We start from the raw sequence: 27,072 nt of genomic DNA, 5'->3' as shown, positions 1-27,072 counted from the left end.
TGGGTCCAGGTCGATGTGTTTGTTGATAGAATCTGTGGATGAGTGCCATACCTCTAGGAATTCCCTGGCTGTTCTCTGTTTGCCTTGTCCTATAATAGTAGTGTTGTCACAACGAACTCATGTTGCTTGTCATCCGTGTATGTGGCTAGAAGATTAAGGGGACATCTAATAGAAACTTCCAAGATAATACATGGCTTGGAGAGGGTGGACGCTAGAAAATTGTTTCCGTTAGGCGGGGAGCTTAGGACCCATGGACACAGCCTTAGACTTAGAGGGGGTAAATTCAGAACAGAAATGCGGAGACATTTCTTCAGCCAGAGAGTGGTGGGCCTGTGGAATTTATTGCCACAGAGTGCAGTGGAGGCTGGGACGCTAAATGTCTTCAAGGCAGAAATCGATAAATTCTTGATATCACAAGGAATTAAGGGCTACGGGGGTAATGCGAGTAAGTGGAGTTGAAATGCCCATCAGCCATGATTGAATGGCGGAGTGGACTTGATGGGCCGAATGGCCCTACTTCTGCTCCTATGTCTTATGGTCTTACTAAGGTTAGTTGGTCGTGTCGTTTCGTGGCTAGTTGATGTTCATGGATACGGATCGTTAGGTGTCTTCCTGTTTGTCCTATATAGTGTTTTGTGCAGTCCTTGAATGGGATTTTGTACACTACGTTGGTTTTGCTCATGCTGGGTATCGGGTCCTTTGTCCTGGTGAGTTGTCTGCTGAGAGTGGCTGTTGGTTTGTGTGCTGTTATGAGTCCTAGTGGTCGTAGTAGTCTGGCTGTCAGTTCAGAAATGTTCTTGATGTATGGTAACATGGCTAGTCCTTTGGGTTGTGGCATGTCCTCATTCCATTGTCTTTCCCTTAGGCATCTGTTGGTGAAATTGCGGGAGTATCCGTTTTTGGTGAATACATTGTAGAGGTGTTCTTCTTCCTCTTTTTGCAGTTCTGGTGTGCTGCAATGTGTTGTGGCTCCTTTGAACAGTGTCTTGATGCAACTTCTTTTGTGTGTGTTGGGGACGTTGCTTTCGTAGTTCAGGACTTGGTCTGTGTGTGGCTTTCCTGTATACCTTTGTGGTGAATTCTCCATTCGGTGTTCTCTGTACCATCACGTCCAGAAATGGGAGTTGGTTGTCCTTTTCTTCCTCTCTAGTGAGTCTGATTCCTGTGAGTGTGGCGTTGATGATCCAGTGTGTGTTCTCTATTTCTGTGTTTTTCATGATTACAAAGGTGTCATCTACATTTCTGACCCAGAATTTGGGTTGAATTTGCGGTAAGACTGTTTGTTCTAATCTTTGCATTACCGCTTCTGCTATGAGTCCCGAGATGGGTGAGCCCATGGGTGTGCCGTTGATTTGTTCATATATTTGGTTGTTGAATGTGAAGTATGTTGTGAGGCACAGGTCCAGTAGTTTGAGTATGCAGTCTTTGTTGATAGGTTCCCCGTCTTGTTGTCTGTTCTGTTCCGATACCCAGCATGAGCAAAACCAACGTAGTGTACAAAATCCCATGCAAGGACTGCACAAAACACTATATAGGACAAACAGGAAGACAGCTAACGATCCGTATCCATGAATGCCAACTAGCCACGAAACGACACGACCTGCTATCCTTAGTAGCCACACATGCGGATGACAAGCAACAAGAGTTCGACTGGGACAACACTACTATTATAGGACAAGCCAAACAGTGAACAGCCAGGGAATTCCTAGAAGCATGGCACTCATCCACAGATTCTATCAACAAACACATCGACCTGGACCCACTATACCGGCCACTGCAGGGGACAGCTGGAACTGACAACCGGAAGCGGCAGAGACAAACCACTATAAATGCCAGAGGAAACATTACAGAAGCGCTTCACAAGAGGCTCCCAAGCACTGAGGATGTCACCTAGACAGGGGACAAAACGTCTGCAACACAAATTCCCAGCTCGGTGAACAGAACCACAACAATGAGCACCCGAGCTACAAATCTTCTCACAAACTTTGAAGGATGGAATGTCAAGTAGGCCAGACTAGGTGGCTTGGGCTGGACTTCCTTTCCTAAAGGGGATCCGTGAATCACATGGGTTTTTTATAACTATTGATGAGTGTTGTCATGGTCACTGATGTTCAACTCAGAATTAGTGTATGATTTGGGAGCAGTAGGCAAAGGAACCAGATTGATGGGATGAATGAGAGTCGAGAGAGGCAGAAACTAATGCCATAGCAAACTGCAACAGTCTCTTAAGGTCGCTTACTTATTTATCATGTTCTGCGATGCATTCTTTCCAGAAAAAAAGCATTAAAGGTGACATAATTCATTGACATTGATGTTTATAACATTAATTAATATTTGAAAACTATAAATAATACTTGATATTATTTAATATGTTTTATAGCCATACCTCTGAGTTACAAGACAAATCAATTCCATAGATAGTGAATGATAGAGGGTGAAATTAGATATGTAATTTATGATCAACTATTTGTTAATGAAACAACCTTCACTTTTGTAAATCATAGATTAAGTGGCATCATAGATTCGGTGTAGATTAATACTGCACCAGTTCCATTCAATAATGTTGCAATTTTAGGTTAAGGCTTCAGAAAAATCTTTTCTCTCCTCAGGAATTTGCTGCCAGATCTGTGTAATGTGATCTCTTTGGAGTTGATGGCATTTTGCCCTTAAAGACCTAGATTTGAAATGGTGAAGTCTGTTTATCTTCCCTGGCAGAAGCTGAGACAGACTGAAGTCCCCAATGCATAGCCCTGCCACTACTTGAAAGCAACTTTGTGTTGGAAAAGTACTGGAAAAGAAATAAATCCATTAGAAATAAATGCCTTTAAATCTGTTAGTTTAGAAATGTGGTTAATGTACTGTTGACTGGACTGAATTGCCCATAACTGAAGAACACCCAGTTATTTGATTGATTTTGACTTGATGTTCCTTATCAAGTGCTGGTCATCACTTCCATGGTCACATTTGCAATGAGCAGGAGAGCTTGGTTGTATTTTCATAATAGATTTGACACTCTTTAAAAGTTCTTCAGCTGTCTTCACCATGGAGCTGAAGTCCAAACAATATTTGATTGTAGTGGATTATCTGCCTCAGTCTCCTTATCTCCCAATTTGGAGGCTGATGCATTTATTCTGCAAAGACATTACTCATGATAAATGTATGCTGATAGACCTCAATCCAATTTTCCAGATGTGAACAGAGGAACAGCTTGTATTCAGATTAATTAATACGATGATGACTTTTCAAGATGAACGTGTTTGAGCAAGTTAGACATTTGCTTTCCACCCCTGGGGTCTGGGTTCAAATCCACTCCAGATTGGATCCCGTTCAGCTGGCTCCAATATGAAATAGGTTTGAGGCATCTCCATGTTATTGGCAATAAACATATGTGAACAGAATTCAGCACTTTGGCACTTAAATTTGCAATATTACTCTATTCCCAGATAGAGTGTGGGAAATGCATCAAATTTGAGTGGATTCGGGATTGTTCCCCTGAGAAGCAGTGAAATGAACATTTCTCTCAATACTTGTGTGATACAACTTGTGTGGTGGGTGGCACGGTGACTCAGTGGTTAGCATTGCTGCCTCACAGCGCCAAGGACCTGGGTTCGATTCCTGCCTCAGGCGACTGTCTGTGTGGAGTTTGAACATTCTCTCCATGTCTGCGTGGGTTTCCTCCAGGTGCTCCGGTTTCCACCCACAATCCGAAGATGTGCAGGTCAGGTGAATTGGCCATGCTAATTTGCCCATGGTGTTAGGTGCATTTGTCAGGGGAATGGGTCAGGGTGGGTTACGGTTTAGAGGGTCGGTGTGGACTTGTTGGGCTGAAGGGCCTGTTTCCATACTGTAGGGAATCTAATCAAACCTGACTTCAGAGTGTTCTTGACTGATTGTGTGGCATACCCTTACAGAGGCTTACAAAATCATGGTGTCATAGATAAGGTGAATAATCAAGGTTTTTTCCCTGGGGTAGAGGTGTCCAAAACTAGAGGGCATAAGTTCAAGATGAGAGGGGAAAAATTCAAAAGGGGCAACTTTTTACACAGAGGATGAAATGTATATGGAACAAGCTGCCAGAGGAAGTGGTAGAGGTGAGTGCAATTACAACATTTCAATGACATTTGGACAGGTACATGAATAGGAAACATTTAGAGGAATATGGGCCAAATGCAAGAAAACTGGACTAGTTCAGTTTAGGAAACCTGGATGGCATGGCAAGTTGGACTGAAGGGTCTGCCCCCATGTTATATGAAGCTATGACACCAGAATGGAAAACATTGCATTCAACAGCACTAAAGTACTTCACTTCCACGCATGCCAAGACAGTTGACAGAAAATCACTTCCTTTTTCTCTCCTTCCTCCTTCTCCTTGCCTTTCTCTTGTTAAATTAGTTGTCAACAAGAATTTTCTTGAGGCTTAAGAAAAAGTTATGTGCAGCCAGAAGGTGTGATTGAAGAGTTTTACCCAGGATATTTAACCCTGGGACATCAGCTTGAAAGGTCTAATCATACTGCCCAGCAACGTGTGCCCCTTTAAAAACATTTCACTAAATCTTGGCAGAGCAATTTCAGTCTGTATGGCATGTGAAGCCATATATCAACTTGCATACTTCAGTAACACAAAGGGAATAATTTGTTAAATAATGAATAACCTTTTCCAGTGAAATTTGTCAGTTTCCAATTTTTGAAACCATTAATCATTTATTGAAGTGTTGGTGCCTGCAGGGAACTTAAACAGAATGGTGGGTGAGGAACTATTTCAGATCCGGTCTCCACAGGATATCACCTCAAAATACGAAAATGAGTGATTGAAACTGTAAATCAATGAAATGTTAATTTCTTGACAAGGTGAGACAGTGCTATTTATCAGAAGGAGGGGTGGGGAGCAGTTCTCTTACTGGCATGAAAGTAAATGTGCGACACCATTGGCATAGTGTCAAACTGAGGCTAAACTAAACATTTTCAGTGGTGCCAGAAACCGTGAAATCCCCTCAGATACCAACCGAGCCATCTGCCAAGATCATTGCAAACATTTCTTCAAAGGTTCAATACCATTGCCGTGAATGATAGCAAAGAAATTGCATGTTCCTGTTGGCTGTTGGAATCAGCAGACTGAGCTAAGTGCTATTTCCAATGTAACGTTATTGTTGCCTTTGGGATTAGTGTTGTGGATTTGCTAAAAGGACCTTGAAGAACAAAAGCACTTAATTTCATCTTGCCGCTAATGCCGTCACACACAATTTGAAATACTTTTTCTAATATCCAAAGAGATGAGTAATCACAGGTAACATTACAAAAATAGTCTTCTGTAATGTTTCTGTTTCACCTTTAAATAATAGACGAAATCTCCTGGATATATTAGCTAACAGTGCAATTCATTATATTCAACCCAAATGATCATTTCACAGATCCAACAATTACTGTTACATCAGTTGGCACAATTAGCCTGATTGCCTTCAATCTTGTTCTTAGCCAGATTTTGGTCCATCTGTTTATTTATAAGAAGCTTAATCATCCTTGCATTAATTGCTTTTTCTGAAGTGTACGTTGCATGTCTACTTCTCAATGAAACCAAAAGCAAAAATTCCTAACTTCCTGGCTCTTTCTTTCTGAAGTGCTCTGTTTCTCCAGCTGTCATTTACTTACACAATTGCACATCAGGTTAAAATTAAACTTGTATTAAGGTACCTTTCAGAAGTTTAAAAATCTGAAGAATGTCCCATCTCAATTTTTATTATCACCAAAGGAAACCTGACAGTTTTGAATCAATCTTTCTAACTGAAGTCCTGAAATTATATTTTCCTTGTATTTCTGAAATCTCTTCAATGCATCAATCTGGGATTCAATGCAGAAAACTTGAAATTGCTTAGTGTGGTATGCAAGCCATAATTGATGAGTTATTTAGATTTAAAAACTAACTCATAAACACGTTTTCTCAGGACACAGCTTTGAGCTATAGGGAGAAGCTGAATAGGCTGGGGCTGTTTTCCCTGGAGCATCAGTGGCTGAAGCGTGACCTTACAGAGGTTTATAAAATCATGAGGGGCATTGATAGGATGAACAGCCAAGATCTTTTCTTCCCAGGATAGGGGAGTCTAAAACTAGAGAGCATAGCTTTAAGGTGAGTGGGGAAATATTTAAAAGGGACCTAAGGGGCAACTGTTTCATGTAGAGGGTGGTGCGTGTATGGACTGAGCTGCCAGAGGAAGTTGTGGAGGCTGGTACAATTACATCATCTAAAAGGCATCTGGATGGATACATGAATAGGATGGATTTAGAGGGAAAGGGGTCAAATGCTGGCAAATGGGACAAGATTAATCTGGTTGGCATGGACAAGTTGGCCCAAAGGGCCAATTTCCATCTGTACATCTCTATGACTCTATGAATTGAACTGATTAGCTTTAATTGAGACCTTTACGACAACAGGGAGATAAATAATCACCACATCCACATCTTCATACTGAAAACCTATTAACGGTATTCATGTCTCAGGCGTCCTGCACAATTTGCGTTTCTTTGTGTTTAGACACACGGCAAGCAATCAGACAATTCTTATGGCAGGAATATACAGACTAGGATAAATTATAGCCGATACATTTTATATGTTGTTCTTAACAGAATTTTGATCCACATGCCTCTTAATCTACAAATGCTGGGTTTTGGTATATATTACATGGTAGAAGAATCCTTGAGGTCTGATGGTCTGGACTCCAATATAATTCCTTGACTGGAATGGAAGAGCAACAGGACTCTTCTCCTATACCTTCAGCATTGAGAAATTACCTGAAATGCTCCTTATCAAGTTTTTCCATTTTGGACTTTATCACTGGAGAGAATTTTAAAATTCATCATAGCATTTGTTTTGTCTACCACAGCTTATTCAGGATATCCCAACGGATTAACATAATTTCAGCAATCAAATGGAGTAACAGGATTATTCTGATGGCGCTAGAAGCATTTTTGGAAACAATGTCAAGAACGTTTGATGTTTTTAAGTTGTTCTGGTATTGCTAAGCTGTTGATACACTTGCTTTATTCAAACACCTTGTCTTAAAATCACCTGGAGGGAAAAAAAATGTTTAGAACCAAGTCAGACAAAATTCAGCAGCGTAATAAGCATGCATAAGAAAATTATTGCTTCCACTTCCTTTGTCTACACTCACTCATGTGTCAGTAAATTTTGATCTCCCCTGAACTAATAGGAAACTCAAAGAAGCTGAAACCCAAAAATGGCATGACAATTGATCATTGGAGGTTTTCACACAGATTGCACAGTGAATTCCAGCAGAGAATGTATTTTCATAATATCAAAACATAAAATGCATTTTGACAGGCAAAACACACACACACACACACTCTAATATGCTTGTGCTAATCACATTTCCATATGCCATACTTATATGCTGCTGTATCTGATTGGAAATCAATAGGACAATGTGGATTTAAAATTAGGACATGCAGAAGTCTGTGTGACAGTATTAAATGTGTGCTGTCTTTGACAAGGATTATAATTTCTAAATCCTGACCAGTCGCCTGAAGCAAGGATGGCAAAGACCACAAACTGAAACAGGGACACCAGAGACCAACAGACTGAAGCAGGGACACCATAGACCAACAGACTGAGGCAGGGACACCACAGACGAACAGACTGAGGCAGGGACACCAGAGACCAACAGACTGAAGCAGGGACGATGGAGACCAACAGACTAAGGCAGGGACACCACAGACCAACAGACCGAAGCAGGGACACCACAGACCAACAGACTGAGGCAGGAACACCAGAGACCAACAGACTGAAGCAGAGACACCATAGATCAACAGACTGAAGCAGGGACACCAGAGACCAACAGACTGAAACAGGGACACCAGAGACCAACAGACTGAAGCAGGGACACCAGAGACCAACAGACTGAGGCAGGGACACCAGAGACCAGCAGGCTGAGGCAGGGTCAGCAGCAGCCCAGGAACATGGTGGAAGTGTCCAAGTCTAAAGCATGGCAGCAGCCAGCAGTCAGACCACGTGGAGACTTACCGAGCTGGTCTGCTGCAGAGATCCATTACAGAGAGACTGTGCTGTTTGTCTTTTTAACTTTACTTTCTTTTTCTGGCCTACGGTTATACTGCGTATAGTTGTGTGACTTTTATTTCTGTTGGTTCTGTATTCTATACGGAGAATTGTACCTCGGTACTGTGTACCTGGGATGGTGCCGTGTGCTAGTGACATTGCTACACTGTAACTAATCTTCACTGAAAAAGCTGTACCTAGATACCTTTGTACCTATAATGCTGTCAGTGGCCACTTATAAACTTTTCACTGTCCTCATTTAAGTACACTGATAATAAAGCCATGATTCGTAGATGCCGGTGTTGGACTGGGGTGTACAACGTTAAAAATCACACAACACCAGGTTATAGTCCAACAGGTTTATTGCAAGCACACTAGCTTTCGGAGCGACGCCTGATGAAGGAGCGTTGCTCCGAAAGCTAGTGTGCTTCCAATTAAACCTGTTGGACTATAACCTGGTGTTGTGTGATTTTTAACTTGATAATAAAGCTAGTTCATTTGTTTGTTTGTTCATTCATTCATTCAAACTGATCGACTTGTTGTAGCTGGGTTGCTCCTAACACTCCATTTTAGAACAAAGGGAAAAGGCTTTGCAGTTCTCCAGTCTAATGATGCTGCTGCCGTATCTATGAAAGATTAGAAATTAGTAATCAGTGCACCTGCAATTTTTAACATTAATTATTTTAGTGTCCTCAGATGCATCTTATCTGGTCCTGGTGATTTATCAAATTTAGGTACAGCCAACATCCCTATTACCAATCTTTTGCCAGTTTGTTTTAACTTATCTGGTGTCTTAACCATTTCATCTTTCTATGACTCTCACAACACATTCTTCCTTAGTAAAGACAGATACAAAGCATTCACTTATGTGATGTCCTTGCTTTACCATGTGTTTTGCCTTCAAATGTAGATCTCATTTTTGGTCCCAAATAAACTTAACGCCTCCATTTACTACCTTTTTCTATAGATTGATGACTTTTGGTTGTCTTTTATATTAGCTGCCAGATTCTTCTTTCACTCTCTCCTTGCCTCACCTCTTTTCTTTCTCACTTAGCCTCTGCCTTTTCAAGAATCAGTTTATATTCTCTTGTACTATTACTGAACATCTCTTCGAAGCATCTTTTTTTGTTCTGTTTTATTTACTCTCTAGCTCTTTCGGCAACACATCAACTTTGTATTTGCTTGCCCATGCCTTCCCTCACATTGGAATGCATCTTAATTTTATCTGAAATGTCTGTACTTTAAAGACATTCACCACTGCAATTCAGTTTGTCTGTCAATCTTTGATTCCATTTTACTAGGGCTCGGTCCGACCTCATATCACTGAAGAAGGTTCCCTTTCAATTAAGTATTTTGTATTCTCAATTGTTACCGGTCTTCCATTGTAACTAATGTAAGGCTTATGATACCAAGATGGAGTTGAAAAGTGTGGCACTGGAAAAAGCACAGCAGGTCAGGCAGCATCCAAAGAGCAGGAGAGTTGATGTTTCGAGCCCTTCATCAGGAACATGGAAGGGGAAAGAAGGCTGAGAGATAAATAGGGAGGTGGGGATGGGACTAGGGGGGTAGGTAGATGAGATGGCCATAAGTCGAGAAGAGGGTGGCGGATAGGTGGGAAGGAAGATGGACAGCATCTACACTCCTCACTTTCTCCTTATGCTAAAAAGATAACTGATCCTGAATGTGCCTGTGCTGACAATTGAAAGATTTAACACATCCCATTTCCCAAGACCAGATCTGTCAATCTCCCCAACATAATTAGCTCTCTTCCATTTCAGCCTATTTAATATTGCATTTCAATGTTTGTGATTGCAGTTTGAAAGAAGCAAGGAATGTTTATGGGAGAAATTAATATAACAAATTAACATTGGAGGATTAATGAGAAGATTAGGGTGGCATAGTGATAATATCATTGGACAAGTAATCCTGGCTAACATTTGGGTCCAAATCCCACCATGACAAGTGATGAAATCTGAATTAAACAAATAAAATTTGGGAAAAAAATAGTTTAAACTATTGGTGACCATTTAACCACCGGTGATTGCTATAAAAACCCATCTCGTTCATTAACATTTTTTAGGGAAGGAAATATGTCATCTTTACCTACCCTGGCCTACATATGGCCCCTTGTCCCTCAGCAATGTAGCTAAATTTGAGCTGTCCTCTGGGCAATAAATGCTGAACTAGCCAGTGTCCCCTGCAATAATTAAAATAAATTAGCTATGGCATATAGGAGATATAGGAACCAAAATCTAATGACAGATTCCATATTATGCAATAAGAAGACCAACTCTCTGTTAATCTTCGCAATATCCATGTGAACATCTTTCCCCGTTGAGCGTGACAGTTGTAAAAGAGACTTGAATTGAGCTGGCTAGGAAACTCAGCCTTTATGATGCTACTCAATTCTGCATTGATTATTGAGGAGAGATCGTTCACTGAATAGAATTATTCATAACCTAAATGTATTAAATTAATAATTCACAAAATTTGACATGCTGGTCAGTTTCTACTCTTAGCCAGTAACATCAAAACTTGGTCTCCTTTATTTCCTTCCCTTTTTCTTTTTTCTCGATTCACCTTTGCTTGCTTTCTCCTTTACACTTTTCCCTATCTATTTAAATATATGTCAGATATTTTAACAGGAAAGTATTGATGAAGTGATTGAAATGATCTTCTATTGGTTTAAAGATGCTAACACAAGAATACCGTGCAGGAAATCTTAGAAGGCAGTTCCTCAAAAGGCAATGGAATGTGTCTTTGAATTTTTTTTTAAGGTCGATTTAGAGTACATCATGATATGCAACAAGGTGCAAGATTATTGGGAATATGCAAGAAAGTAGATGAACCAGACGTGCTTTGATCTTACTGAACGTTGTCGCAGACTCAAGGGACCAATTGGCCTAATTCTGCTTTGAATTTAAATGTTGGTGATGACATCTCGCAAGCAATACCATGCAATAATCACAGTGTGCAACTTAATAGAATAAACCTACTTACAGTGACAACACAGTTAGTATGTCTAAAACCGCAGTACTGTCAGTCTCGAGAGGAGCTTAATATTAAAATTCATTCACTTATCTACAACTATATACTGTCAGGTTCACAATTCAAAGGAGATCTCTGGTGAGTTGACATGACATGGCAGGCACATTTACTGTCTAGCTCAATAAGTAAAGTACTATTTCACAATCCACTTTGAACAATTTGTTCAGATCGCATGTAAATCTATGAAGTTTATGTCTCCTATTTTTCTGGAAGCTACAATATTCCCCCATCCCTTTCAATTGGAGCCTGTTTTGTTGGCTGTAAGATTGAAAGGATTGTCTTGCTATTTTCAGGTTTATGGTCAGTATCCCCACATTTTTAAAGCTGCAGCGTGAATCTGATACATCTTTATATCTTCACTAGCCTTAAACTCAAGTGTGTTTCCTGGTTTACCACAAAAATTTCCATCCTTTGAACCACTGTGGGTATAAACTTGGCCAAACAAACAACAGACTGTCTGAGGACTGACTAAATCCCTAAACAAAATATACAGTTTTAAAATCAAGGTTGATGCTATATAAATACCACAGAAAAAGGGCTGACATGTAAGTATTGATTACCTGAAGTGGGAAAAATTTTCCTTTTTTCCCAATGTCATCTTTTATATCTCTATTAACTCTAATAACTTCGAATGAAAAATTTCAACTTCCAAAGAGCTGTAAGGAGGGCACATCAATGTTTTAAATTTTAAATTATTTACTACATCAATTGACAAAATTATAATATTGACTAAAATGCAATTTTTTTGTAGCCAACTTATACCTTGAATGGTTACTTGTTATTTTCTTTTTAATTCCTTCATGAGATATGGGATCAATGGCTAGGCCACCACTTTTCTGAATTGCCCATCCTTAATTCACTTTGAGTAAGCAGGGGTGAACTGCCTTCTTAAACTATGCAGTCCATCTGGTGTAGAGACACACACAGTTTTGTTAGGAAGGGAGATCTAGGAACTCAGTGAAGGAATGGGATACAGTTCCAAATCAAAATGGTGTATGACTTGAATGGAAGTATCCAGGTGTCTATGGCCATTGTCCTTCTAAGTAGTTAAGCTCTTGGATTTCGAAGTGCTGTCAAAGAAGTTTTAGTGAGTTGTTTTGTAGAATACATCAGTGTGTAAATGGTGCAAGCTGCTGCCTTGGTGCATCAATGATGAAGGGAGGAAGTGCTGAAGCTGATGGATGGCATGCCAGTCAAGTAGACCGCTTTGTCCTGGATGGCGATGAGCTTCTTGAATGTTGGTTGAGCTGTACTCATCAAAACAAGTGGAGAATATTCCATTATGCTCCTGACTTGTACCTTGCAGACAGATTTTGAAGAGACTGGAGATGACTTGTCATCCCATAATTCCTAACATTTGACTGCTCTTCAAATCCCAGTATTCACAACTGGTTTAATTAACTTCTGATCAGTGAAAATGCCCAGGATGTCCATAGTGGAGAATTCAGCAATTTTAATGACATTTGAATGTCAAAGAGAAATGGTTCGATTCTCCTTCTTGTTTGAGATGGCACTGCCTGGTGCTTGGTAATTGTGTGGCATAAATGCTACTTGTCATTTATCAACTCAAGCCTTGGTGTTGCTGCATATTCAGGTGGACCATTTATTTTCTGAGAGGTCCATGATCAGTGAGCATCCCCCCCCCTTCTGACATTAAGGTGGGAAAAAGTCTTTGATGAAGCTATAAAAATTGATTGGGCCAAGGGCACTTTCCTGTGGAACTCCTGTATGGATGACATGAGATTGAGATGATGGACCTCCAACTACCACAACCAACTTCCATTATTCTAGGCACGACTCCAACCAATGCAGAGTTTCCCCGATTCGCATTGACTCCAATTTTACTGAGCTGTTTCTTGCTACAGCCAGAGTACATTCTTTGCATTTTCCACCCTTCGTGTTTTTTTACCCAGTGGTGTTGAACCAGGACTGATTTAGCAGCTGCAGGGGCAGTAAGTGGCAATCAGCAGGAGGTTTCCTTGCCCATGTTCTACCTCATGCCATGAGACTTCAGAGGGTCTGCTGTCTGTGTTGCAGATCTCCAGGACAATTCTGCCCTAACTATGTACCACTGTAACCCTTCATAAACCCCTTGCTCAATATGTTCTGTGTGCTGAACGAACGAGTCAGCATTTTCTCTGCTTCAAGTTAAGTCCTGGGCATTCCTGTCTCTTGCTCTGTACCTCACACTTGGATGCAGACCACATAAGACAAACTGCATTTGCCGTTGGTCTGTGATGTTTCCAGGATTATTGGTAAGACTGTAAGCTGATTGCAAAGTGACTTCTTTTACCCTCTTCTCAATATATCTAAACATAAACCTTTGAACACAAAATAGCTCAGAGAACAACTATTTCTAACTGAGTATAGACAATACTTTTCTTGCAATTTGGGAGACTTGGGTCTACTGATTGTCGATTATGAATGGTGACTGCTCTTAATGCCTTGAAACATAAATACCGTGCACCCCCCATCCCCTTTCAATAAAACAAACTGAGTTTTCCTTTTTGAACTTTAACAATCAAATATCCAACCATCGCTGTCAGGCAGGCTCCAACATACATTACATAACCCATTTTATTTTCTCAACATTTGAGGATGCAGTCCTGAATTATGACAATCCTGTCAACCAAAAGATACAATCATCAAACACCATAATCTATAAATATCGCAATTGTAATGTATCTAATATTCACTTTGCTTCATTATAATTTTGACTGAAGCAACACTTTTTAACCACTTCACTGTTTTGCTTCACAATATATATTTAAATAACATTTAGACTGTCAGTGATTTTGAATCTCGCAGGAGAGCAATGATTATGATATCCAAAGCTGAAAATAACTTAAGATCATTGTTTTCTTGAACTATACTGTAGGAAATATAAAATAATATTTCTACAAATAGTTTTTCTGATTACAACATACTTTGAACATGCATTTAACTGTGAAGCCAGGACAATATCTGTAAATATTGGAATTCATTATTTTCTTAGTGTGAATATATGAGGTAATGAGTTCAAAGGCAGCTAACTTGTCCTTTCATTGAATTATCAATGTATAAAGGATTACATAAAGGCAGGCAGAGCAGTTTTAGAGAAGTTTCTGTGTAAGACTACCTAAATTGTATCCCTGAGGCGATATTAAATCAATCTAATTTTGCCTATATCTAGCTTGAAATTTGGTTCAATGCTTGATTATGGATCCATTTTAACCAGAGACAGAATTAATGTAATCAGTCTCAGAGCTAATTGCTGTGCTGGTCAATAATCTTGTGGCAAATGCATGTGTCAAATCTGTTTCATGTAGTGCCGTTTAAAGGAGAGATTTCTGTCTCATCACCATGGGCTGGATTTGAATCTGGGCTTTTAATGCGAAGGGTCAGTGTTCAAACCTCTGCTTTACCCAGATCCTTATTCTATCATTTTTATTTGCTTGTAGGTGCATTGCTTTTTGTGAGTCCTCTGCCTAAATGCCACTTCATTCTGCCTGCGGTTGGAAATTTAATCATCTGTGTTAGTTTGCATTCTGCAATACTTGTGATTGAAATGAGTTTCATTCATTCTGGGCTTGCCAAATTCTGGTGAATTACATTCGTTCTGGCTCTGCCTTGTCCACAGTAACCTTTGACCTGTATGCGGACGAGATCAAGTTCTCATTTATGATTATGATGGGTTATGGGCTAATGACAACTTTTCCTACATCAGTAAAGTACCATAGACACAGAAGTAACTGACAGCCATCCGTGAAAACACAAAACATCATGTTTTCTCTTGAGTTTTATTTTGGGATGAATGTTATTCATCACATTACAATGTGGATGTATGAATGTTATAGTCTGCAAAGCATTTTGGAACTACTGTGATCTTTTAATTCCATTTGGATTTATTTTAAGTAGATGAGAACAGATGTTGGAATGCTTGAATTTTAATTAACAGCACGTAATTGTTGCAGAATTTTATTTTGTTAATGATTTGCTTATCTGGAGTTTAGTACTTTTCGTTAATGTATTGTGTAGAGCCTCGTTACCTCAGAGCAATAATGCTCACCAATAATATACTTAATCTTTTATCGCTGTATCCATTATGAACAATGATATTTATTTTGCCAAAAAAAACAGAATTATACTTTGAAGTAAAGAATGGAAACCACATTCAATATATTGCCAAACAGCAAAAAAGAAATCACAGAATGAAATTCTAAGTTTTTGTAATGTGACAGGCCAAATAACTGTCTCTCTCAACTTGCAATCGAAGTTCATGTTGAGACAGATACTCTCACACTAATCCCTCTGAGCTGTCCATTCACATTTCTGTTCAACTTTCTTCACTCCTCTCCTCAATGAATTAATAGCTTCTCAGGGAATGATAGCTGATCCACTTCATTTAAGTGACTAACATGAATGTACACTCCCAGACAATGAATGTCAGAAAGTAATTCAGCTGTAGAGGGTATCACTGTCAAGCGCATTTCAGCCTCACCCAATGTCTCACTGTTTTTTGGGTCTTCATAGAAAAGAAACTTTGATTCCATCTCTCTGGGTTAAATTAATTTGATCAAAATTAATAAAGTGAGAAGACAAGAACAGGAATAGTCTATTCATCCCCATGAGCCTGTTCTGTTGACATTCAATAAGATAAGAAGAAACTTCTTCTGCCAGAGAGTGGTGAATCTCTGGAATTCATTGCTGCAGAAGGCGATGGAGGTCAGGTCATGGAGTATATTTAAGACAGAGATAGATGGGTTCTTGATTGTCAAGGGATCAAGGGTTAAAGGGAGAAGGCGGGAAAACGGGGTTGGGAAACATATCGGCCATGATTGAATGGCAGAGCAGACTTAATGGGCTGAATGGCCTAATTTCTGCTCCTGTCTTATGATCTTATCAAGGCAAATCCATGACATGACGCCAAAGGCTTTTATTCTCAAATTATTTCATAGCATCTGTTCACAATCTATCAGATCTAAAATTGATTGAGCATTTGTTACTACCTGCAGAAGAAAGTTTCAAAATTCTACCGCACTCTGTGTTTAATGATGTTCCTTTGATTTCATTTCTAGAAGATCTGGCTGTAATTTTCAGAAATTGCTCCCTGATCTAGATGCTGCAAACATGTTCTCAGGAAGAATGAAAAGTGACAATAAGAAAGGGGTATAGTCTAAAATAGTCATAGCAACAGACAGGCCTGCAGGAGTATGTTCATAAGCCATGGAAGTGGCAAGGAGGTATGCACATGATGGACTTGGAATAATAGAATCACTACAGTGTGGCCCATCGAGTCCACACTGACTCTTCAAAGAGCATCCTACCCAACCTGTTGCCCACCCTATCCCTGTAACCCCACATTTCCCATGAATTGTCCAACTAGCGGACACATCCCTGGGCATTACAGGACAATTTTTAGCATGGTAATCCATTTAGTCTGCACATGGAACATTACAGCACAGTACTGGCCCTTCGGCCCTCTATGTTGCACCGACCTGTGAAACTGATCTGAAACCCATCTAACCCACACTATTGCAATATCATCCATATGTTTATCCAATGACCATTTAAATGTCCTTAAAGTTGACAAGTCTGCTACTTTTGCAGGCAGGGTGATCCATGTCCTTAATACTCTCTGAGTAAAGCATCTTTGGACTGCAGGAGGAAACCAGAGCACTCGGAGGAAACCCACGCAGACCTGGAGAGAATAACATCTTGGCCTTTTTCACCACACTAAAATTTGGAAAGTATCTGTTCCTGGCCTTTTTTACGAGTCTAATATTGTAACCTTACATCTCCTTGCAATTTACAAATCCATTTGTTACAATTTCATCCATTCACTTAACCTGTCAACACTACTTTATTATTTTTAAGCTGTTATCTACTCTACGTACACTGCTGTCTACCTCTGTCTAGTAACAGGCAGCCATAACTCACTTTCCATTCCATTTTTGTAGTCAGTAAGAAATACAGTGAAAACTTGAGGTTCTGACACAGATCCTTTATAGGGCATCACCAGTTACATCCTGCCAATTAGATTACCTGCCAAAAATCCCTAAGTTCTGTTTCTTGCTGTTCAACCAAATTCTAAAGCTGGTCAACTTGCCTCAACCCCATGAACTTCAATGGTAACTTGTTATTGAAGGGATTTTCCCTAAATTCTGGGTTTTTAGTTTTACTTCATTGTTAGTGATTGTCATTTTCTCCCATTAATTTCATCAATATTGTCCAAATGAGTTGTTATTCCTATGTGAGCTTTTAAATCTTACCTTAACAATACCTTAACAATTCATTATCAAATAAAGCAATTTTGGTCATACCATAAATCAAAGTGATCAGGAAGGTTTTTTTTGGCAACTGAACTTGCAGATTTGATTTTTGTTGTTTAATACTTAATGTTAATCTGTCACAATAACACTACATCACAAAATATTCTGTTTTTCTCTTGAGCTCATTTTTAAACAGTTGCTACTGGTACCAGTCAACTAGATACCCTTTTCTGATTTCTACAGAGGACACATGCTATCTGCCTCATTCAGGTTATTAATTATTCTCTTTCTGACTTAAAAGTCTTTGAGGAATGAATCCAAACTAATTTTAGAAGAGCAACTAAATGAGTATGAGAGGAGGTTGTGTCTTTATTATACAGCTTTTTATTTTGAGCTGACATCCTGGAGTTTTTTTTTGGATGCTCTTGTTGCTGCACAGTTATGCAGCACTCTGCATAATCCATTTAGGCTTCCAATAACATTAGAAATGGAACATAGCAGAATGTGGGTAACAGGCCAGGAATGATATGTGAACCGTTCATGGGACATAACTGAAACAAGCAAGCAATTTTTACCTTGTGGCCTCAATGTGCAACTGACATATTTGGATTAACATTGGTATATCAAACATAGTAATAAGGTCAGGCCACGTTTGTCCACGCTTGGTCCATAGCCCTCTAAACCTTTTGTATTTATGTACCTGTCCAATTGCCTTTTAAATGTTGCAACTGTACCTCCATCTACCACTTCTTCTGGTAGCTCATTCCACATATGAACCACATATGAACCACTATCTATGTGAAAACATTGCTCCTCAGATCCCTTTTAAATCACTCTCCTCTCAACTTAAAAGTATGCCCTCTAGTTTTGAACTCCCCTAATCTAGGAAAAAGATCTTTGCTCTTCATCTTATTTAACCCATTCATGACTTCATAAACCTCTATAAGGTTTATGAAGTCTTTAGCCTCCTCCACTCCAGTGAAAAAAGGTCGCAGCCTATCCAGCCTCTCCTTACATCTCAAACCCTCCAGTCCTAATAACATCCTTGTAAATCTTTTCTGCACCTTTCCAATTCCGTAATATCCTACAATAGCAGGGTGACCTGAAATGTTCACGATCCTGAAAAAGTAGCCTCACCTATGAACTGTAAAACCATAACATGACATCCCAACTTCTGTACTCAATGGTCTGAGCAATGAAAGCCAGCATACCAAATGCCTTCTTCACCAGCCTGTCTTTCTGCAACTCCACTTTCAAGGAACAATGCACCTGAACCTCAAGATCTCTCTGTTCAACAACACTCCCCAGGGCCCTACCATTAACTGTTCAGTCCTGCTCTTGTTTGGTTTACCAAAATGCAACACCTTGCACTTATTAAACTAAACTTGCATCTGCCACTCCTGAGCCAATTGGCCCAGTTGATGAGATCCCATCGTACTCTTAGATAACTTTCCTCACTGTCCACTATACCACCAATTTTAGTGTCATTTGCAAACTTACTAAGTATGCTTCCTGTATTCTCATCCAAATCATTTATATAAATGGCAAATAACAGTGAACCCACCACCAATCCCTGTGGAACATCACTGGTCACAGGCTTCTAGTCTGAAAATCAACACTGTACCACCACTTTCTGTCTCCTACTGTCAAGGCAATTTTGTATCCAATTGGCAAGCTTTCTCTGCGTCCCATGTGATCTAACTTTACTAACCAGTCTGCCATGTGGAACCTTGTCAAAGGCCTTGCTAAAGTCCATCAGTTGCAAATATTTTCATGTTTATGGTTGAAGACAATGGTTCGTTAATTTAATAGTTAATTGGGAATGCATAGCTAGTTCTGCAAAAAAATGAATGATGACCTATTTAAGATATATGTAGGACAGAAACAATAAAGTATCATCTCTCCAGAGCTGTGGAAGCAGTTTTGAAGGTGGGACTGGGATTTAATTTTGATATAAGAGCATCCACACATTTCAGTCCCTGGGCAATCTTGCAGGAGGCAGGTTATCACCAATTGCCAACCAGAGGTTAATGAGGCAGCATTAATATTGGCTATCTTGGCACAGATGGCAAGTTTTGTCAACACTTCAGCAGCTTACCTGAATTGTTCAATGAAAGCCTAATGCTGATGTTGGTTTAAAAAGGGTTTGCAGTAGGCATGAGCCCTCGTGTGACTAGACCCATGGATTGAAGCAGAGAGCTTTACCTCAGCAAATGAAGACCTATGAATTGAAGTGTCTCGGCCTAGGGCTGTCCACTACACAGTAGTGGCATGTGGGCCTGTTAATGAGGTCCATTGCACAGTAGTTGGCTGAGCAATTCAAGAAAAGCAGACTGAAGAGAACACACACACTTCAGTGGTGGAGCGTTGCTGATAATTTACAGTCACAATAGGATGTAGAAGACATAACGTTCTTTTTGGCTGGGGGGAGAGGGGCAGTGTAAATATGGGCAATGCTTCTGTTTCAATGACTTGTCAGAAAAACAGTGTCTTAAAAAGTTGCACTTCTTGTTACAGGGGCTTCCCAACATCTGGATAATAAACTCAGGCCACATAGTGTGAATGGTCACCCTATTCCCAGGGTTGTTCAGGTTATCGTCTATGCCATCGGCTCAGTTTCAGCATCAGCTGGAGACACTTGTAAACTTTCTCGACCAATTGCATCATGAAGATAAAAACAGTGCTGTCCCTGTGGATGCTCCTTCGCATTGTCAGCAGACAGACCTCCATGCTAGGAAGCAAGGACTGCCCTCATTCATGCCATTGTTTTTAAGCTGGCCTTAATTTGTGATTAACTATTTCAGACACCATCTCAACATTGTTCCTTAGTCTTGACTCAACTATTGGCTAAAGCTTGATGCGTTAAAGAACAATTGACTTGGCTCTGTGGTTCCAAAGTCATTGTCTTCCCCAGTCGTACTCCCACAGTGCAAGTCAGTTCATCTATATCGCATATGTATCTGCTGTGGAGTCAAGGACACTCATGAACAAACATTTATGTGAGGCTGGAGGAAATGTACTATGTGAGCTTGGAGGCAATAGATTACCAAATCTAATAAAGCGTCGGTGCAGTTAACAATCAATGAAGGAAACAATCAACTTTGGCCATTAGTGATGCGCTATATGAATAGCCCCCATGATTCAATCAGGGCTCCCCCGCTCCCCCTTCCCCTTCCCGCCAACTGAGCATGGTTGGTGCTATCATCCATCCTCCATCAAGGACTGACATTAACCTCCATGTCCCGCGTCACCTGCTCAAATTTGCTGTGATCCCCAACCTGTGACATGTGTTACATTTGAGATGTGTTGAGTTGTAGGTTCTACCCTGGGGGGATGGTATAACTGTGTTGTGTGGTACTATATGCTCCAAGTGTCTGTCATTCTCTGAGCATTATCTGTTCCTCCTGCTGCTCCTCTGGCATTAGCTTATTGGTGTCAGGAGAACAAATGTTCATGAATATGACATCTCTGTTTCCTTTCCACTTCACAGTTCTGCAATTGTTTAATTGCCAAAGCCTGCAAATAACACTAAATATGCTGTATCAGTTCCATAAGTATACCATTCCTTTTGTATAAAATTGCACCTCAGCTCAGTTGAACGTTCATATTATTCCTTCCTATCGGAAAGATGTTGTGAAACTTGAAAGAGTTCAGAAAAGATTTACAAGGATGTTGCCAGGGTTGGAGAATTTGAGCTATAGGGAAAGGCTGAACAGGCTGGGGCTGTTTTCCCTGGAGCATCAGAGGCTGAGGGGGTCACCTTATAGAGGTTTACAAAATTATGAGGAGCATGGATAGGGTAAATAGGACAAGTCTTTTCCTTGGGGTTGGGGAGTCCACAAATAGAGAGCATAGGTTTAGAGTGATAGGGGAAAGATATAAAAGAGACCTAAGGGGCAACTTTTCACACAGAGGGTGGTATGTGTATGGAATGAGCTGCCAGAGGAAGTGGTGGAGGCTGGTACAATTGCAACATTTAAGAGGCATTTGGATGGGTATATGAATAGGAAGGGTTTGGAGGGATATGGGACGGGTGCTGGCAGGTTGGACCAGATGGGGTTGGGATATCTGGTTGGCATGGATGGGTTGGACCGAAGGGTCTGTTTCCATGCTGTACATCTCTATGACTCTATGTCTTGTTAAATAACCTGCGCTTCACCTGCACCTCAGAATCACAGAACTGTTATCGTAGAGCTGGAGGCCTTTGGGCACAAACTATCTGAAGCAACTGTCCAAATGAGCACTATGGCTTTATGCTAATCGCCTGCCTTTTCCAATCCCCATGTACATTGTTTCTGTTTCAGTAATCGCCTAAAATCCTGAAGACACCTTCACCACACCTCTGGGCAGTGCATTCCAAACCCAAACCTCTCAGTGAATGAAAACAGAATTCCCACAGCACATTTGCTTAAATTGAAAATTGCTTTAAATTTGTCTCATCTCATTCTTGATTCTTGTTTTCAAGTGGAACAGTTCCTCCCTATCAGCTAACAGTTCCTCTCTATCAGCCAACAGTTCCTCCCTATCAGCCAACAGTTCCTCCCCATTCCTCCTCTAGCCAGAGCTTACGGGATTTTGAAATCTTATGTCAGATCTCCCATTAACCGCCTTCTCCCCAAAGAGAACTATCCTAAGCAAGCCTGCATATCCTCAGAACTGAAGTTTCTAACCCTAGAATCATCCTTGTAAATTTATTCTGCATTTTTCCCAATGCGTTCACATTCCTCCCATAGTATGTTGCCAAGTCCTACACACAATACTCCAGCTGAAGATGAATAGTGTCTTGTCTAAGTTCAGAATCATCTCCTTGCTCTTGTACTTTATATCTCTGTTAATAAACCTCAGGATACAGGTTATTTTATTATGTGCTCTATCTGCCTGTCTTGCCACCTTCATTGATCTATGCATTTAGATACCCAAATGCCTTTGCTTTTGCATTCCTTTAAGATCGATGTCCCTTATTTTGTCTGTCCATTTGTTCCCAACAATATAAATCACCTCACAGTTTTCATTGAACATCATCTGCCACCTACCTGCCAACTCCTGCCTATCTTGGAGAGGGTTCAGAAGAGATTTACCAGGATGTTGCCCGGAATGAAAGGTTTGAGTTATGCGGAGAGGCTGGATTGGCTAGGACTATTTTCGCTGGTGTGTAGAGGGTTTTGGAGTGACTTTGTGGAGGTATAGAAAACTGTGAGGGGTACAGATATGGTGAATAGTAATGGTCTCTTTTCCTAGGGTGGGGGATTTCAAATCCAAGGGGCATATTTTTAAAGTGAGAGGAGAGATGTTTTAAAAAGACATGAAGAGCATTTATTTTTACAGAGTGGTTTGAGTATGGAATGAACTTCCAGAGGAAGTTGGGACTAGTTTAGTTTGGGAACATGGTCAGCATGGACTGGTTGGAACCACAAGGTTCGTTTCCCTGCTGTATGACTCTATGACCCCACCTCCTTTCGGAGTTCTGTACTATGTCCATCTTCCATTGCGTCAAGACAGGAATGTGGGCAATTCTACCCTCACTTTGCCTTCAGCTCTGAGCAACGTGCAATCTTTGTCTTTTCCTTCTTGCAATTTGGATGAGAGCATTTTCATGACTGGGTGGGCAAACATCAGCAGCTGAGATGGAAATGGCACAAAAGAGCACTTCACACTTTTACTCTCATGCTGACATTTAACCTCTCCTATGGGTTGCTGTGTTGCCAATGCTTTCTTCCTACACTGCATGGTCTGGGGTACAACAGGCAAAACATTGCTGGGACTTAATGAGATTAGAGTTTTTTTTGCAAAACTTTGTAGCTCAGGTTATGGGTGAGGTTGCAGATTTGTTTGTCGAGCTCTGCGCACATCAGCTCGGCACCTTAAGAGATGCTAAATTAGAAATGATGTGGAGGTGCTGGTGTTGGACTGAGGTGGACAAAGTTAAAAATCACACAACACTGGGTTATAGTCCAACAGGTTTAGTTGGAAGCACTAGCTTTCGAAGTGCTGCTCCTTCATCAGGGATAACCACCTGATAAAGGAGCAGCGCTCCGAAAGCTAGTGCTTCCAAATATACCTGTTGGTCTATAACATGGTGTTGTGTGATTTTTAACTAAATTATAAAGGTGGTAATTTGTATGGCTGCCTCTTCCATGATATTGTCCCCTGATTCACCCCGATCCCTCTGGGTTCAGGACTTGGAAATAGTTTCAAGTTGTATTTCTGTCGTATCACCCTTAGATTCTGCCCATTATGTGCTCAATGCAGAGGGAAGCTTCTTATAATGTGGAATATTAATACTGGTAAGTTACTCCACAGCTCAGCAATGTGTCTTATAGATGTCATTCATTTGATGGATTTGGATGCATGGTTAATATTCTACTTACTACAATGAAACAATTTGTCATTTTTTTGTGATTTATAAAGGCATTATTCATGATAATCGAACCAGACTTTATTATTTCCTGATTTGGATTGACAAAGAACTGAATGAGGAATATGAGCTACCATTATTTCCAAGCTCATCTAATCTGCAATTTGAAAGTTCAATATCCCTCACTTCTTTTTGATTGAACTTTAATTTAACTTCAGGGATGCTTCCAGCTTCTCTTTTGTTCAAATCAATAAATTAGTCCCCACTAGTCCAGGGGACAGATTATACATTATTGTATTAGCTGAAGTGTTGTTATGTCATTAAATTTGAAATTGCTTTCAGCACGCCTTTGAGATTTCCACTTTCTTGACTGAAATTCCAAATCAATACGTTTGTTTTGTTGCAGAAATATCTGGCTCTTCAGAAGAGATTCCCCTTGTTCGCTGGAGGCAGCAGTGGCTAGAAAATGGAACCTTGCTTTTCCATGTTCATCATCAGAATATTGCCCATCGCTTACCAGGGCTCGTCCCAACTATCTATTCCCAGACAGATTCTGCTGAGGAAGAACTCCGAATCCTCCATATTTCCGTGATGGTCAGTTCCACTATTTCGACTATTTATTTTAAATCATTTTCCCTTTGTTAAATTTTTTTAAAAACTTAACGATTTACATTAATGTGATATTAAGCTGAGGCGAATGTTGTTTGCAGTGCCAGTTGCTTTTCCATAATAGTCTTAATGTTGCAAGGATGATGTTTGGATAATTGTGTTGCAAGGATTGCCAGTGGCCATCCACTTAATTGCTTCAAAGTATCCGAAAATTGGCAGATCTCGCAGTGGTTTAAAAGAGATTTTGGTGACGGGTACGATGGAGAGATTAAACTTGGGCATCTTCTGTTACAGAAAAAGCTTCTACTGATCAGTGGGAGTATAGTTATTAATGTGTTCTTATACTTAAAATAATGGAAAGTCCTGTGCCATCTCGATTGATGGATTGAACTGTGTCCTCATATTTATGGGCAGGTTTTAAAATCCGTCCACTAAGTGTTCTCCTAAGTGTAATATTCAGTAAACGGGGAGAAAAACATCAAAATCTGTCCAAATCGATGCTCTTACTGTTCTGAAAAAGGATAATGGGTCACCCGAATTTATGCTAATGAAGTAGCAGCGTGCACACTTCAATTGGAGAGTGTACACACCATTTGTTTCTATTTCATTAATGGTTAGTAGAGTCCTTATGTTTAACAAATGCTTGCATGTCTGCTAAGTGAAAATCATAATTATTCTCATCACCGTAGCAATTGAAAAATTGATGGATGAGAGAAAGGTGACCTGATGTTTGTGTAAAGATTGGGCTGATGCTGTGGATGAATTTACCAATCTTCCAGGAATCCCACTACAGCAGTGGTATACAGGCCTTGCACACATCCATCTCTCATTGCAGCGGAAAAGCCAAAACCAAGCACATTCCAATATTTGTCACAGACTGAATTCTGATGCTGCTTGGGTAGTCTGCCTTGGATGGGTCAGGGAATTTTCTTCAGCAGTTAATGCCTCTAAATTTTTTAAAAACTTTCTCCACCGCGCTAACAATAGTGAACAACAGAAAACACAATTGCATTTTTGATGTTAAAGTATGAATAACAGAACATTTGCCAGCAGAAATCTTACCACTTTGAATATTCCAGTTGAAAATGGGAGGTGAGTCTTTCAAAAGAGTTGAACTTTGGAGTTGAGGTCTGTACATTTTCAAATCCCAGCCAAAGGACAGATTTTTTTTCTACTTTGTAACTTTATTCTTCTGACATATGAAACTTTTTTAAAAATAAACTATTCTGAACTATTATTAGATTTTAAATAGTGATGTGCTCTTGTATTTGCTGCTTTGCCAGTTTATTTGCTTTAGATCTTTCAAGGAATTCATCTAAATGCCTTAAATGGAAACAAAATGTTCTGATATTGAGATGAATGTTAAACTGAGGATTCATCAATCTGTTTTGAACATGAGGGCTGCTCGTTGCCTAGTAACAGGTACATGCATGTTCTACCCTCCCATTATGAGGAAAGTTATGAACTGTTGGTTCCTGAAAGACTCTGATCAAGCACGTCAGAATTACTTATAAAGCCACATTGATTCACAATGAGTAAATTCATTGCTTATTTACAAAGAGAAACCATGCAATATTCGGACAAGACCATATGGTGTTCGTAAAAGCTTGTATAAGATTATTTGGATCAACACTTGATTTTAATTAGCTGGCAGGAGGAAGACCTCACCTAGGTTTTGGCTGTACATTTTAAAGATGTCAGGATTATGTGGCAGAAATCATTTTGGCACTGCTGTGTTGAAAAGCAGAACAATTTTTGTGTGACAGTATTAAATTATGTTCAAACTCAGCCTGGAAATGATGGTGGTGATTTTACTTTCACCACTTGGAATTGATTTGACAGTGAAGATTACACTCGATGATATCATCCATTGATTTTAATAGGATGAAGGTTGAACACTGTTTGTAAGAGCAGCAATCTACTCTGCCACTTTACTGTCCAGACAAAGGTGAAAAATACATCTGTAAAATTGGTGGCAAGGTGGGGCAGCACAGTGGCTAGCACTGCTGTCTCATAGCGCCAGAGACCCGGGTTTGATTCCCACCTCGGGTGACTATTTGTGTGTAGTTTGCACATTCTCCCCGTGTCCGCATGGGTTTCCTCCCACAGTCCAAAGAAGTGCAGGTTAAGTGAATTAGTCATGCTAAATTGCCCATAGTGTTAGGCGCCTTAGTCAGGGGTAAATATAGAGTAGGGTAATGGGTGTGGGCAGGTTACTCTTCAGAGGGTTGGTGTGGACCTGTTGGGCCAAATGGCCTGTTTCCATAATGTAGGGAATCTAATCTAAATTGTCCTTTATTCTGCCTTGGTAAACATAAAGATCAAATAACCCTATCACCAGATTCATGAGCAGTGCCTGGTTCTGACTTGCACAATAGGCTATTTTTCCTTTGAAGTTGGCCACTTTTTTCCCCATTATCCTTGGCTGTTAATCACTGTAGGAATTAAGATGCAGCAATACAGCTACCGAGTCTGCCCTGTGATTTTGATGCCAGCGGTCCAAGATAGAGGTTTGGAGGAGTGAACAATGAGCTGGAGTCACCAGGTTACAGTTCTGAGTTTCAGAATTCTCAGTATCTGGCCCTATGAGAGATGAGGTAGTAATGAGAGTGATGATGAGTGATAATCCCTGGAAGTAGGCCTCATGCTGCCATCTTGTGATAAGGCCATCAACACTTGGTTGCAAAATGAGCCTTTTTGATCTTAACATTGAGAAGTGTCTCGTTGGACATCTTACTGATTTT

General features: G+C 40.1%; 1 protein-coding gene across 1 annotated transcript in view; it reads left to right on the top strand.

The window, feature by feature from the left end:
* astn1 (astrotactin 1) overlaps positions 1-27,072 on the top strand; it is a 2,190,072-nt gene that overhangs the window by 414,742 nt on the left and 1,748,258 nt on the right. The window contains exon 2 of the mRNA XM_043700015.1: positions 24,126-24,313. Within this exon, the coding sequence (XP_043555950.1) occupies positions 24,126-24,313 (188 nt within the window). The remainder of the gene's footprint in view (positions 1-24,125; positions 24,314-27,072) is intronic.

Source organism: Chiloscyllium plagiosum, chromosome 11, assembly GCF_004010195.1.
Source record: "Chiloscyllium plagiosum isolate BGI_BamShark_2017 chromosome 11, ASM401019v2, whole genome shotgun sequence".
Classification (NCBI taxonomy): Eukaryota; Metazoa; Chordata; class Chondrichthyes; order Orectolobiformes; family Hemiscylliidae; genus Chiloscyllium; species Chiloscyllium plagiosum.
The sequence above is the reverse complement of the archived record's forward strand: the minus strand, read 5'-3'. Positions and strand labels throughout refer to the sequence as shown.